This window comes from Salmo trutta, chromosome 5 (assembly GCF_901001165.1).
Source record: "Salmo trutta chromosome 5, fSalTru1.1, whole genome shotgun sequence".
NCBI classification, from domain to species: domain Eukaryota; kingdom Metazoa; phylum Chordata; class Actinopteri; order Salmoniformes; family Salmonidae; genus Salmo; species Salmo trutta.
In genome coordinates, this window is record NC_042961.1 from 44,573,371 (window position 1) to 44,585,674 (window position 12,304).

A 12,304-nucleotide genomic window follows, 5' to 3' on the forward strand; every position below is an offset into this window, starting at 1 on the left:
TACATTAGAGATTTGGTTCTAAAGTGTCAAAGTTGATGCCGGTGTGTTAATGCTGGGCAAGAACAAAAGCCTGAACACCCCGCTGGTCTCCAGGAAAAGGATTGACAGACACTAGTCCATAAATTTTTTTTCATTTTTATTTAACCTTTATTTAACCAGGAATGTTCCATTTATATATCTCCATTTCTTTAACATTACAGGTTTTAATATAGAATATACAGTTGTGGAGATTCCTTATATACAGTATATCAGTCTCTGATGAGATACTCAGTTGGTCTTCGAAGTCCTAATCCAGTTACCTACCCCATTGCCCTAGGAGCATTTGACAGAAGTTGATAAAACTTTTCCATAGCTTGAGCTTTACCCACAAGACCCGAGATAATGTTGAAACTATATACAGTTGAAGTCGGAAGTTTACATACACTTAGGTTGGAGTCATTAAAACTCGTTTTTCAACCACTCCACAAATTTCCTGTTAACAAACTATAGTTTTGGCAAGTCGGTTAGGACATCTACCTTGTGCATGTCACAAGTAATTTTTCAACAATTGTTTACAGACAGATTATTTCACTATCACAATTCCTGTGGGTCAGAAGTTTACATACACTAAGTTGACATTGCTTTTAAACAGCTTGGAAAATTCCAGAAAATTATGTCATGGCTTCAGAATCTTCTGATAGGATAATTGACATAATTTGAGTCAATTGGAGGTGTACCTGTGGATGTATTTCAAGGCCTACCTTCCAACTCAGTGCCTCTTTGCTTGACATCATGGGAAAATCAAAAGAAATCAACCAAGACCTCAGAAAAAAAATTGTAGACCTCCACAAGTCTGGTTCATCCTTGGGAGCAATTTCCAAATGCCTGAAGGTACCATGTTCATCTGTACAAACAATAGTACGCAAGTATAAACACCATGGGACCACGCAGCCGTCATACCGCTCAGGAAGGAGCGTTCTGTCTCCTAGAGATGAATGTACTTTGGTGCGAAAAGTGCAAATCAATCCCAGAACAACAACAAAGGACCTTGTGAAGATGCTGGAGAAAACAGGTACAAAAGTATCTATATCCACAGTAAAACGAGTCCTATATTGAAATAACCTGAAAGGCCGCTCAGCAAGGAAGAAGCCACTGCTCCAAAACCGCCATAGAAAAGCCAGACTACGGTTTGCAACTGCACATGGGGACAAAGATCGTACTTTTTGGAGAAATGTCCTCTGGTCTGATGAAACAAAAATAGAACTGTTTGGCCATAATGACCATCATTATGTTTGGAGGAAAAAGGGGGAGGCTTGCAAGCCGAATAACCACATCCCAACTGTGAAGCATGGGGGTGGCAGCATCAGTGGTGATCCTAACTGACCTAAAACAGGGAATTTTTACTAGAATCAAATGTCAGGAATTGTGAAAAACTGAGTTTAAATGTATTTGGCTAAGGTGTATGTAAACGTTTTACTTTGTGTGTGTGTGTGTGTGTGTCATAGATAGATAGATAGATAGATAGATAGATAGATAGATAGATAGATAGATAGATAGATATGCTGGGGGGGATTTCCATATGTGTGTATATACACTGCTCAAAAAAATAAAGGGAACACTAAAATAACACATCCTAGATCTGAATTAATGAAATAATCTTATTAAATACTTTTTTCTTTACATAGTTGAATGTGCTGACAACAAAATCACACAAAAATAATCAATGGAAATCCAATTTATCAACCCATGGAGGTCTGGATTTGGAGTCACACTCAAAATTAAAGTGGAAAACCACACTACAGGCTGATCCAACGTTGATGTAATGTCCTTAAAACAAGTCAAAATGAGGCTCAGTAGTGTGTGTGGCCTCCACGTGCCTGTATGACCTCCCTACAACGCCTGGGCATGCTCCTGATGAGGTGGCGGATGGTCTCCTGAGGGATCTCCTCCCAGACCTGGACTAAAGCATCCGCCAACTCCTGGACAGTCTGTGGTGCAATGTGGCGTTGGTGGATGGAGCGAGACGTGATGTCCCAGATGTGCTCAATTGGATTCAGGTCTGGGGAACGGGCGGGCCAGTCCATAGCATCAATGCCTTCCTCTTGCAGGAACTGCTGACACACTCCAGCCACATGAGGTCTAGCATTGTCTTGCATTAGGAGGAACCCAGGGCCAACCGCACCAGCATATGGTCTCACAAGGGGTCTGAGGATCTCATCTCGGTACCTAATGGCAGTCAGGCTACCTCTGGCGAGCACATGAAGGGCTGTGCGCCCCCCCAAAGAAATGCCACCCCACACCATGACTGACCCACCGCCAAATCGGTCATGCTGGAGGATGTTGCAGGCAGCAGAACGTTCTCCACGCCGTCTCCAGACTCTGTCACGTCTGTCACATGTGCTCAGTGTGAACCTGCTTTCATCTGTGAAGAGCACAGGGCGCCAGTGGCGAATTTGCCAATCTTGGTGTTCTCTGGCAAATGCCAAACGTCCTGCATGGTGTTGGGCCCTCATGGAGTCTGTTTCTGACCGTTTGAGCAGACACATGCACATTTGTGGCCTGCTGGAGGTCATTTTGCAGGGCTCTGGCAGTGCTCCTCCTGCTCCTCCTTGCACAAAGGCGGAGGTAGCGGTCCTGCTGCTGGGTTGTTGCCCTCCTACGGCCTCCTCCACATCTCCTGATGTACTGGCCTGTCTCCTGGTAGCGCCTCCATGCTCTGGACACTACGCTGACAGACACAGCAAACCTTCTTGCCACAGCTCGCATTGATGTGCCATCCTGGATGAGCTGCACTACCTGAGCCACTTGTGTGGGTTGTAGACTCCGTCTCATGCTACCACTAGAGTGAAAGCACCGCCAGCATTCAAAAGTGACCAAAACATCAGCCAGGAAGCATAGGAACTGAGAAGTGGTCTGTGGTCACCACCTGCAGAACCACTCCTTTATTGGGGGTGTCTTGCTAATTGCCTATAATTTCCACCTGTTGTCTATTCCATTTGCACAATTGCATGTGAAATTTATTGTCAATCAGTGTTGCTTCCTAAGTGGACAGTTTGATTTCACAGAAGTGTGATTGACTTGGAGTTACATTGTGTTGTTTAAGTGTTCCCTTTATTTTTTTGAGCAGTATGTGTGTATATATATATATATATATGGAAATCCCCCCCAGCATACATATAATTAACATTAATGAAGAGTATAGGCTTACATATTACAACAGACATGTTGTCATTGCTCTACACCCTAGTTATCTGGTGTTAATAAACACTGGGACCTTCTGTCCTAGAGTACTGGATAACCCTCAAGCCTATTTCATAGGGACCCTAAAAAAACTCTACAAATCAAATCATATGCATTCCTTATTATTTAAGTTTCAGCGCTACAAGGATATAATGTTCTCTTTGTTCAATTGTTGCTTTTTGGGAAGAATATTGTTGGGAAGTATCATACCGATGAATGCATTATGTCTTTTAGACTAGATACTTAATTCACTTAGATATGGTAATCAATTCAAGTTCATTCTTTACACATGAATATACTTTTGTGTATGTTGGATGTACCGATATCATATCAATCCATTCAGGTTTAGCTGATGTTTGAGATATACTTGGTACAATTGTATTGTGTTTGTTGAAGTGCAAAGGTCTAATGGGTTGTGTTTCTACTGCAGGACTTTGTAATGGGCCTCTCTATCCTGCTCCGAGGCTCAGTCCAGGAGAAGCTCAACTGGGCCTTTAATCTGTATGATATTAATAAGGATGGCTATATTACTAAGGAGGTACTTACCATTAATGTCACAACTTGCTGTCACGGTGATGTCGATATGGTAGATGACTGAACAGAGTGAATCATATATAGATTTCTTTAAATACGAACAGAAGGGATAACCATACTGACCTAATAATTGTAAAGTGTTGTATGAGCGGTGACCTACTGTAAGTAGATACAAAGCATGACGTCTTTTGAATACTGGACAACCAGTCTAATGATATGTAAAAAAAAGAACGATCCCCTACTTTGTCAACGTTTCATAGTATGATACCCTGAAAGTCGGGTATTGCATAATGTACTTGTCAACATATCCGTTATCTTAACTCTCCGTTTTAAAGGAAATGCTTGACATCATGAAGGCCATCTATGACATGATGGGGAAATGCACACATCCCCTACTCAAAGACGATACACCTCGGCAACACGTGGAGATATTTTTTCAGGTATGTTTTTTATTTTTAAGTTCCGTACATTGTTGCCAAAATGTGCATATTATATTCCCCATTAGCAGCATTTATTGTATGCACCCGTAGTCCAATGCTTGTCATATTTAGATACAAATAACCCTAAAGCACAGTGACATTTGTTGTGTGGAATGAAATGAACAATTGGCCATCTTTTCAATGTATTTCTGTCTATACTGTTACATTATATTGTGTTTGATTCTCAACATCTCTGCCCTTCCTGACCAACAGAAGATGGATAAAAACAAGGATGGAGTTGTAACCATAGACGAGTTTATTGACTGCTGCCAAAATGTGAGTTATTTCTGCCTTCTTTTCTGCAATCGCATCATATGTTTTGCATAATGCAGTATTTAGTACCTCTGGTATTCACATAAGAGTTGTCAGTGAAGTAGCAACATATCTTTAAAAAGTACCTTTGTCCACCAGGATGAGAACATCATGAGATCGATGCAGCTCTTTGATAACGTCATTTAACTTGTGGCTGACGTGGAGAGCTCTGGACCGGACTATCAACAGACGCTATTCTATCAACTGTACGCTGTTCAGGCAAACGTATGGAAGTATTGTCACACAACAAATACAGTATAGATGTAATGGTATGAAACATTCTGGAATAACTTTGCAAAAAAAAGCCTTGATGTTTCCATTCTTACGTTTTCAATTTGAGTTTTGTGGTTTGATTGAGTAAATTGAACTCTTCAAACCTGTGTACAAAGATGCCTCAATCTTAACAGCTGTGCCGCAGTCAGTGTTTATCTGCAGTACAGGAAACCCGGCTGTGTTAGATTTTGCCACTGCCTTTGAACAGATGGACAACAATGAGTTTGAAAGGTGAGCGTTTGTGATGAATAGTGACAAGCAAGCGTTGCTAAAGTAGGCTACAAATTCCAAGGTTTTCCACCCACCATGGTCCATCCTTTGCTCTCACAGGACCCGGATAAAATATAGACTTAACATTGTACCATTTAAAAAAAATATATGTGTATATACTATCTGAGGACTGTTCAACTTTGTTCATGTTTACTTGCCAACTAGAATGAGACAATGCACTCCACATTGAATTTGATGAGTCTGGACAGTGAAAAGAATCCTTAGAAGCACACAGGCTGGTGTTACTTACCTTGAGTCTACGCATAGGAGAAATGACCATCTTGTCACAAGATTATGCTGCTTCTAAATGTATTTTATGTGACCCTACGTGTGTATTTCCCTGTTTTGAGATGTTTCCTGTCGACAGGTTTCCATTCATGTTTCGAAGCACTGTTTTGTAGTTTACACTGGTATGTTTGATTTTATTTATATAATATGGTAGTCAGTGTACAAAGGGATAGTCAGATGTTCAGTATTAAGCAGAAGCTAACTCTTGGGGTGAATTTACGGTCTTCTTGGGTATGTAATATATATTGATCACTGTCTTATAAAGAGGATCACTGGGATGAAGTTATACAAGCAAATCTGATCTCTGTCACCTTTGGTTTTGTAAATATATTGCCCTCTCCAGAAACAACCCCTAGCCCCAACTTTCTAGGCGATTGCAGAGATCTGGGAGGATTGGACAGGTGTAGCAATATGCCGATAATTCCACTCGGCCTGTCAGAAGGCAAGGTGGAGCTATAACCTATTTCACTTTGTATCTATCCAATCCTCTCGAGCCTTGTTCACACTGCAGGCCTTCACACTGCTCAAATCAGTTTTGTTTTTAAAATCAATTTTGGAATACTGACTGTCTAAACAGCAAGTTACAAGTGACCAAATCGGATTTGTGTGTTCAGACAGCAGTCATTTGCTGGTTGTCATAGTAATGACAGGTGTGTGCACAGTGGTGTAGGCTGATTGGTGGTACTTCTCAGAAGTTATGTGGCATGCTAAGGTGACAACAATGCCTGCCATGGACCTTTCCCAGTTGTTTTGAATGTTCAAACACTTTTAAGGATAAGATGATCCAACTTTCAAAACAAGTGGTAGCTGTTTAGCTTTAACTAATGTGTTTAAACAAACTAGTTACCTACTACATGTTCTTGTCAAACTGGCAACAAGCTAGCAAGCTTGCCAATTAAGTCTAAAAACCACATGAGGGAAAATCAGATTTGACTGTTCAACCCAATTTGAATGGCCAGGAATCAAACCACCTACAAGTGTGTTATTAAGAGTCTAGCTGTTGTTTCTGGATAGAGGTTGCTTCTGGATGGGGTCTGTGTTTGGTTTCTTTGCATAATGAAGACTGATTGGCTGCTGCTCTCTCTGATTAGAGCCCTGATTGGCCCCAAATGTGGGCAGGCACAGAGCATGCTGGGCTGCAGATGGGGCCTCACCTTCCCCAATCTCACTCACTTACAGGTGGTTCCAAAAACCCTACTATTTTGTCCTCCTCTATCTAAAAGATTGCTTTTACCAATGTGGACACAAGCAAGGTAGTATCTGCAGTATTCTGTGCAATTCACTTGTATGGACTTAATTGGCAATTACTTATGTATCCATGTAAATGTACCCATGGGAATATGTCTGATGTCCATATGATTAAGCAAAGTTTAGGATAATAACTTGTTTGTGTACCTAACTTGATCTTTTTTGACCAATGATTTTGTTCAGCTTGCTAATTATCTCCTAAACACATGGGTCAAGTCAAATAGGGCACAGAAAAGCCTGCAATGAAAAACAAGTTATTTTTGGACAAGTTCAGGTATAGCCTCTACAAATCCAAGAGTGGAAGTCTCCTCTCTCGTCTCTAACATGAAGGCTCACTTTTTGTGAACAGTCCCATCACAAGTCAGAATGTTGAACGTACTTTACCTGTTGTCCGCTGATTTTGTCCTTTATGTAAGAGGTCGTCTGAGACAAAATACCCACGGAGTAGCATTGTTAACCCGACTTTCAGTACGCTGGTCTATATCGGTTTGTATTTTCAATGCTGACGCAATTCGCATGCGACTTGCACAATATGTCAACAATGGCCGAGCTTAACCGAAGCACAGACTGAATGTTGTCCCAAACAAATTTCACAAGCACTTCCAGCTGATTGCAAGGAACAGGCTTTGATCGACTACGTTCGGTTACATTTGCCTATTGTTCACACTGTGCATCACGTGAAATGCGTCAGGAGGTGGAAAATACAAGCGACAGAACCTACCGGCGCAGCAAAAAGTCGGTTAAACAATACTTTCCTATGGACATTTGATCTCCACTACCTTCCAGCAAAAGGACCAACAGCACGGACAACCGGTAAAGTAACCTAGTTTGTAGAGACTATTACATATTTTTAACAGCAACTTTTTTCAGACTGATTATCCATGGCGTAACCATAGTAAGTCTGATATTTAGGCAAGTTCAGGTAGTACCTGTTTCATTCCATCTCAAAACATTTTCTCCTTACCGAATATGTCTCTGGAAAACAAGTTCCCTAATGATAAAGTGTTGCAAAAAAGTGACTTATGTCAATCTGTTCTTCAACCTTACATCCTAATGTATTTAAATCGATCATTATTGCATGAGGGTAGTAATTGGGTTCTATGATTTCTGATTTTATGCACTCAAATTCTGATCTTGGAAAATTTGAATGCATCGAAAAAAGCCTGTTAAAATGAATGAACTACTATTTGTCATGTTTCTTGTAACACTCCTGTACTGAATGTTAATTTGCTTGTGCCTACCAAATGATACCTTCAACTTTAGCGCTGTGACAGACACTTAGGGATGGATAGAAATGTACAGAATGGGTACTGGAGGAAAAGGGGGGAGCGTCATGCTTTTTCATTTCAGTCAAGGGGAGGGTTTAGAATTTTTTTTATCTAGTCCAGGGGTAGGTCATGTAATTTGTAATTGATGAAACGTCTATATTTCTCAGTATTTTAGAATGAGTTGCTAATTAGGCTATATATCAGATTGACATAAGTGCCGGTTGCCGCCCCTCACCTCTGATTCTCCGCTGGGCGAGCAATATCAAGTGTTCCTATAGGCTATTTAGTGTGGTCTCAATCAAATGGTCCATAGCCTATAGGCTATGAAGTGCATGCTCGGAAAAGCACAGAACAAAGTTATATTTCAAAGATAGCTGCTGGGATGGTGTAAATTACACACTGTAATGGATATTCCAACAATGAGCCCCGGCCTGCTCTGATCTTGCTGATCAAAAACTTTTTTGTGTGCTGCTTAACCAATTGCTGTATACTGTATACAGTGCCTTCGGAAAATATTCAGATCCCTTGACTTTTTCCACATTTTGTTATGTTACAGCCTTATTCGAAAATTGATTCAATTATTTTTCTCATCAAAATACACACAATACCTCATAATGATAAAGCGAAAGTAGGTTTTTAGAAATTCTTGCAAATTTATTTTAAAATGTAAAAACCTTATTTACTTAAGTATTCAGACCCTTTGCTATGAGACTCGAAATTGAGCTCAGGTGCATCCCGTTTCCATTGATCATCTTTGAGATGTTTCTACAACTTGATTGGAGTCCACCTGTGGAAAATTTAATTGATTGGACATGATTTGGAAAGGCACACACCTGTCTATACAAGGTTCCACAGTTGACAGTGCATGTCAGAGCCAAAACCAAGCCATGAGGTCGAAGGAATTGTCCATAGAGCTCCAAGACCGGATTGTGTCGAGGCACAGATCTGGGGAAGGGTACCAAAACATTTCTGCAGCATTGAAGGTCCCCATCAACAGATGCTTCCATCATTCTTAAATGGAAGAAGTTTGGAACCACCAAGACTCTTCCTAGAGTTGGCCGCCCAGCCAAATTGAGCAATCGGGGGAGAAGGGCCTTGGTCAGGGAGGTGACCAAGAATCCGATGGTCACTCTGACAGAGCTCTAGAGTTCCTCTGGAGATGGGAGAGCCTTCCAGAAGGACAACCATCTCAGCAGCACTCCATCAATTAGGCCTTTATGGTAGAGTGGCCAGACGGAAGACACTCCTCAGTAAAAGACATATGACAGCCCGCATGGAGTTTGCCAAAAGGCACCTAAAGAACTCTGACCATGAGAAACAACATTCTCTGGTCTGATGAAACCAATATTGAACTCTTTGGCCAGAATGCCAAGTGTCATGTCTGGAGGTAACCTGAGACCATCCCTATGGTGAAGCATGGGGGTGGCAGCATCATGCTGTGGGGATGTTTTTCAGCGACTGGGACACGAGGGAAAGATGAACAGAGCAAAGTACAGAGAGATCCTTGATGAAAACCTGCTCCAGAGCACTCAGGACCTCGGACTAGGATGAAGGTTCACCTTCCAATAGGACAACAACCCTAAGCACACAGTTAAGACAATGCAGGAGTGGCTTCGGGACAAGTCTCTGAATGTCCTTGATTGGTCCAGCCAGAGCCTGGATTTGAACCTGATCGAACATCAGTGGAAATAGCTGTGTAGCGATGCTCCCCATCCAAACTGACAGAGCTTGAGAGGATCTGCACAGAAGAATGGGGGTAACTCCCCAAATACAGGTGTGCCAAGCATGTAGCGTCATACCCAAGAAGACTCGAGGCTGTAATTGCTGCCAAAGGTGCTTCACCAAATTACTGAGTTAAGGGTCAGAATACTTAGTGGCAAGAAAAAGTATGCTAATCCTTTGGAATTACCTGGATTTCTGTATAAATTGGACATACAATTACGTCTGACCTTCGTCTAAGTCACAACAGTAGACAAACCATTGTACTTAAACTAATAACACACATTATTGTATTTTTCTTGTCTATATTGAATACATAATTGAAACATTCACAGTGTAGGTTGGGAAAAGTATGTGAACCCCTAGGCTAATGAAGTCAGGACTCAGCTAACCTGGAGTCCAATCAATGAGACGAGATTGGAGATGTTGGTTAGAGCTGCCCTGCCCTATTGAAAATGCTATTCACAAGAAGCATTGCCTGAGTGAACCATGCCTTGAACAAAAAAGATCTCAGAAGACCTAATTGAACCTGGACCTAATTAAGAATTGTTGTCTTGCATAAAGCTGGAAAGGGTTTCAAAAGTATCTTTAAAAACAGTGATGTTTATCAGTCCACGGTAAGACAAATTATCTATAAATGGAGAAAGTTCAGCACTGTTGCCGTCCTGCAAAGATGACTGCAAGAGCACAGTGCAGAGTGCTCAATGAGGTTAAGAAGAATCCTAGAGTGTCAGCTAAAGACTTACAGAAATCTCTGAAACATGCTAACATCTCTTGAGTCTACGATTCGTAAAACACTACACAAGAATGGTGTTCATGGGAGGACACTACGGAAGAAGCCACTCCTGTACAACAAAAAAACATTGCTGCACATCGGAAGTTTGCAAAAGTGCACCAGGATGTTCCACAGCGCTACTGGCAAAATATTCTGTGGACAGATTAAACTGAAGTTGAGTTGTTTTGAAGGCACACCAACATCAAAACCTCCTCCCAACTGTATGGTGGAGGGAGCATCATGGTTTGGGGCTGCCTCAGGGCCTGGACAGCTTGCTATCATTGAAAGAAAAATGATTTTCCAAGTGAATCAAGACATTTTGCAGGAGAATGTAAGGCTATCCGCCAATTGAAGCTCAACAGAAGTTGGATGATGCAACAGGACAACAACCCAAAACAAAGAAGTATATAAACAACAATGTCTTCAACAGAAGAAACAGAGTCCTGACCTCAACCTGATTGAGATGCTGTGGCCTGACCTCGAGAGGTTCACACCAGACATCCCAAGAATATTGCCGAACTGAAACAGTTTTGTAAAGAAGAATGGTCCAAAATTCCTCCTGACCGTTGTCCAGGTCTGATCTGCAACTACAGAAAACGTTTGGTTGATGTTATTGCTGCCAAAGGAGGGTCAACTAGTTATTAAATCCAAGGGTTCACATACTTTTCCCACCCTACACTGTGAATGTTTACAGAGTGTTATTAGTTGAAGCAAACTGTGTTTCTTGTTGTGACTATTGTTGTGACTGATGAAGATCAGATCAAATTGTATAACCAATTTATGCAGAAATCCAGGTAATTCCAAAGGGTTCACATACTTTTTCTTGCCACTATATAAATGTGATATTTTAGGTGTACATACTTTTGGTCATGTAGTGTAACTTGCTACTACTATAGTACATTTGATTAAAATCAATGTTTCTTGCCCATGATGTATTTATCAGAGTTATTGACCTCAGCATAAGGCAGATTTTAGTAACTTACAGTTGAAGTCGGAAGTTTACATACAATCACTTTAGCCAAATACATTTAAACTCAGTTTTTCACAATTCCTGACATTTAATCCTAGTAAAAATTCCATGTTTTAGGTCAGTTAGGATCACCACTTTATTTTAAGAACGTGAAATGTCAGAGTAATAGTAGAGAGAAGATTACATACACTCAATTAGTATTTGGTAACATTGCCTTTAAATTGTTTAACTTCGGTGAAACATTTTGGGTAGCCTTCCACAAGCTTCCCACAACAAGTTGGGTGAATTTTGGTCCATTCCTCCTGACATAGCTGGTGTAACTGAGTCAGGTTTGTAGGCCTCCTTGCTTGCACACGCTCTTTCAGTTCTACCCACAAATTTTCTATAGGATTGAGGTCAGGGCTTTGTGATGGCCACTCCAATACCTTGACTTTGTTGTCCTTGGGGTCATTGTCTATTTGGAAGACCCATTTGTGACCAAGCTTTAACTTCCTGTCTATGGCCAAACAGTTCTATTTTTGTTTCATCAGACCAGAGGACATTTCTCCAAAAAGTACGATCTTTGTCCCCATGTGCAGTTGCAAACCGTATTCTGGCTTTTTTGGCGGTTTTGGAGCAGTGTCTTCTTCCTTGCTGAGCGGCCTTTCAGGTTATGTTGATATAGGACTCGTTTTACTGTGGATATAGATACTTTTGTACCTGTTTCCTCCAGCATCTTCACAAGGTCCTTTGCTGTTGTTCTGGGATTGATTTGCACTTTTCGCACCAAAGTACATTCATCTCTAGGAGACAGAACGCGTCTCCTTCCTCAGCGGTATGACAGCTGCGTGGTCCCATGGTCTTTATACTTGCATACTATTGTTTGTACAGATGAACGTGGTACCTTCAGGTATTTGGAAATTGCTCCCAAGGATGAACCAGAATTGTGGAGGTCTACAATTTTTTTTCT

At 41.1% G+C, this 12,304-nt stretch overlaps 1 protein-coding gene across 2 annotated transcripts in view; it reads left to right on the forward strand.

Moving 5' to 3' along the window:
• kcnip4a (potassium voltage-gated channel interacting protein 4a) overlaps positions 1-5,671 on the forward strand; it is a 203,456-nt gene extending 197,785 nt beyond the window's left edge. For both annotated transcript variants that reach the window (XM_029753777.1, XM_029753778.1), the window contains exons 5-8: positions 3,650-3,757; positions 4,089-4,193; positions 4,446-4,508; positions 4,644-5,671. In XM_029753777.1, coding sequence (XP_029609637.1) covers positions 3,650-3,757; positions 4,089-4,193; positions 4,446-4,508; positions 4,644-4,691 — 324 coding nt within the window. In that variant the 3' untranslated portion in view covers positions 4,692-5,671. The remainder of the gene's footprint in view (positions 1-3,649; positions 3,758-4,088; positions 4,194-4,445; positions 4,509-4,643) is intronic.
• The last annotated feature ends 6,633 nt before the right edge of the window (positions 5,672-12,304 follow it).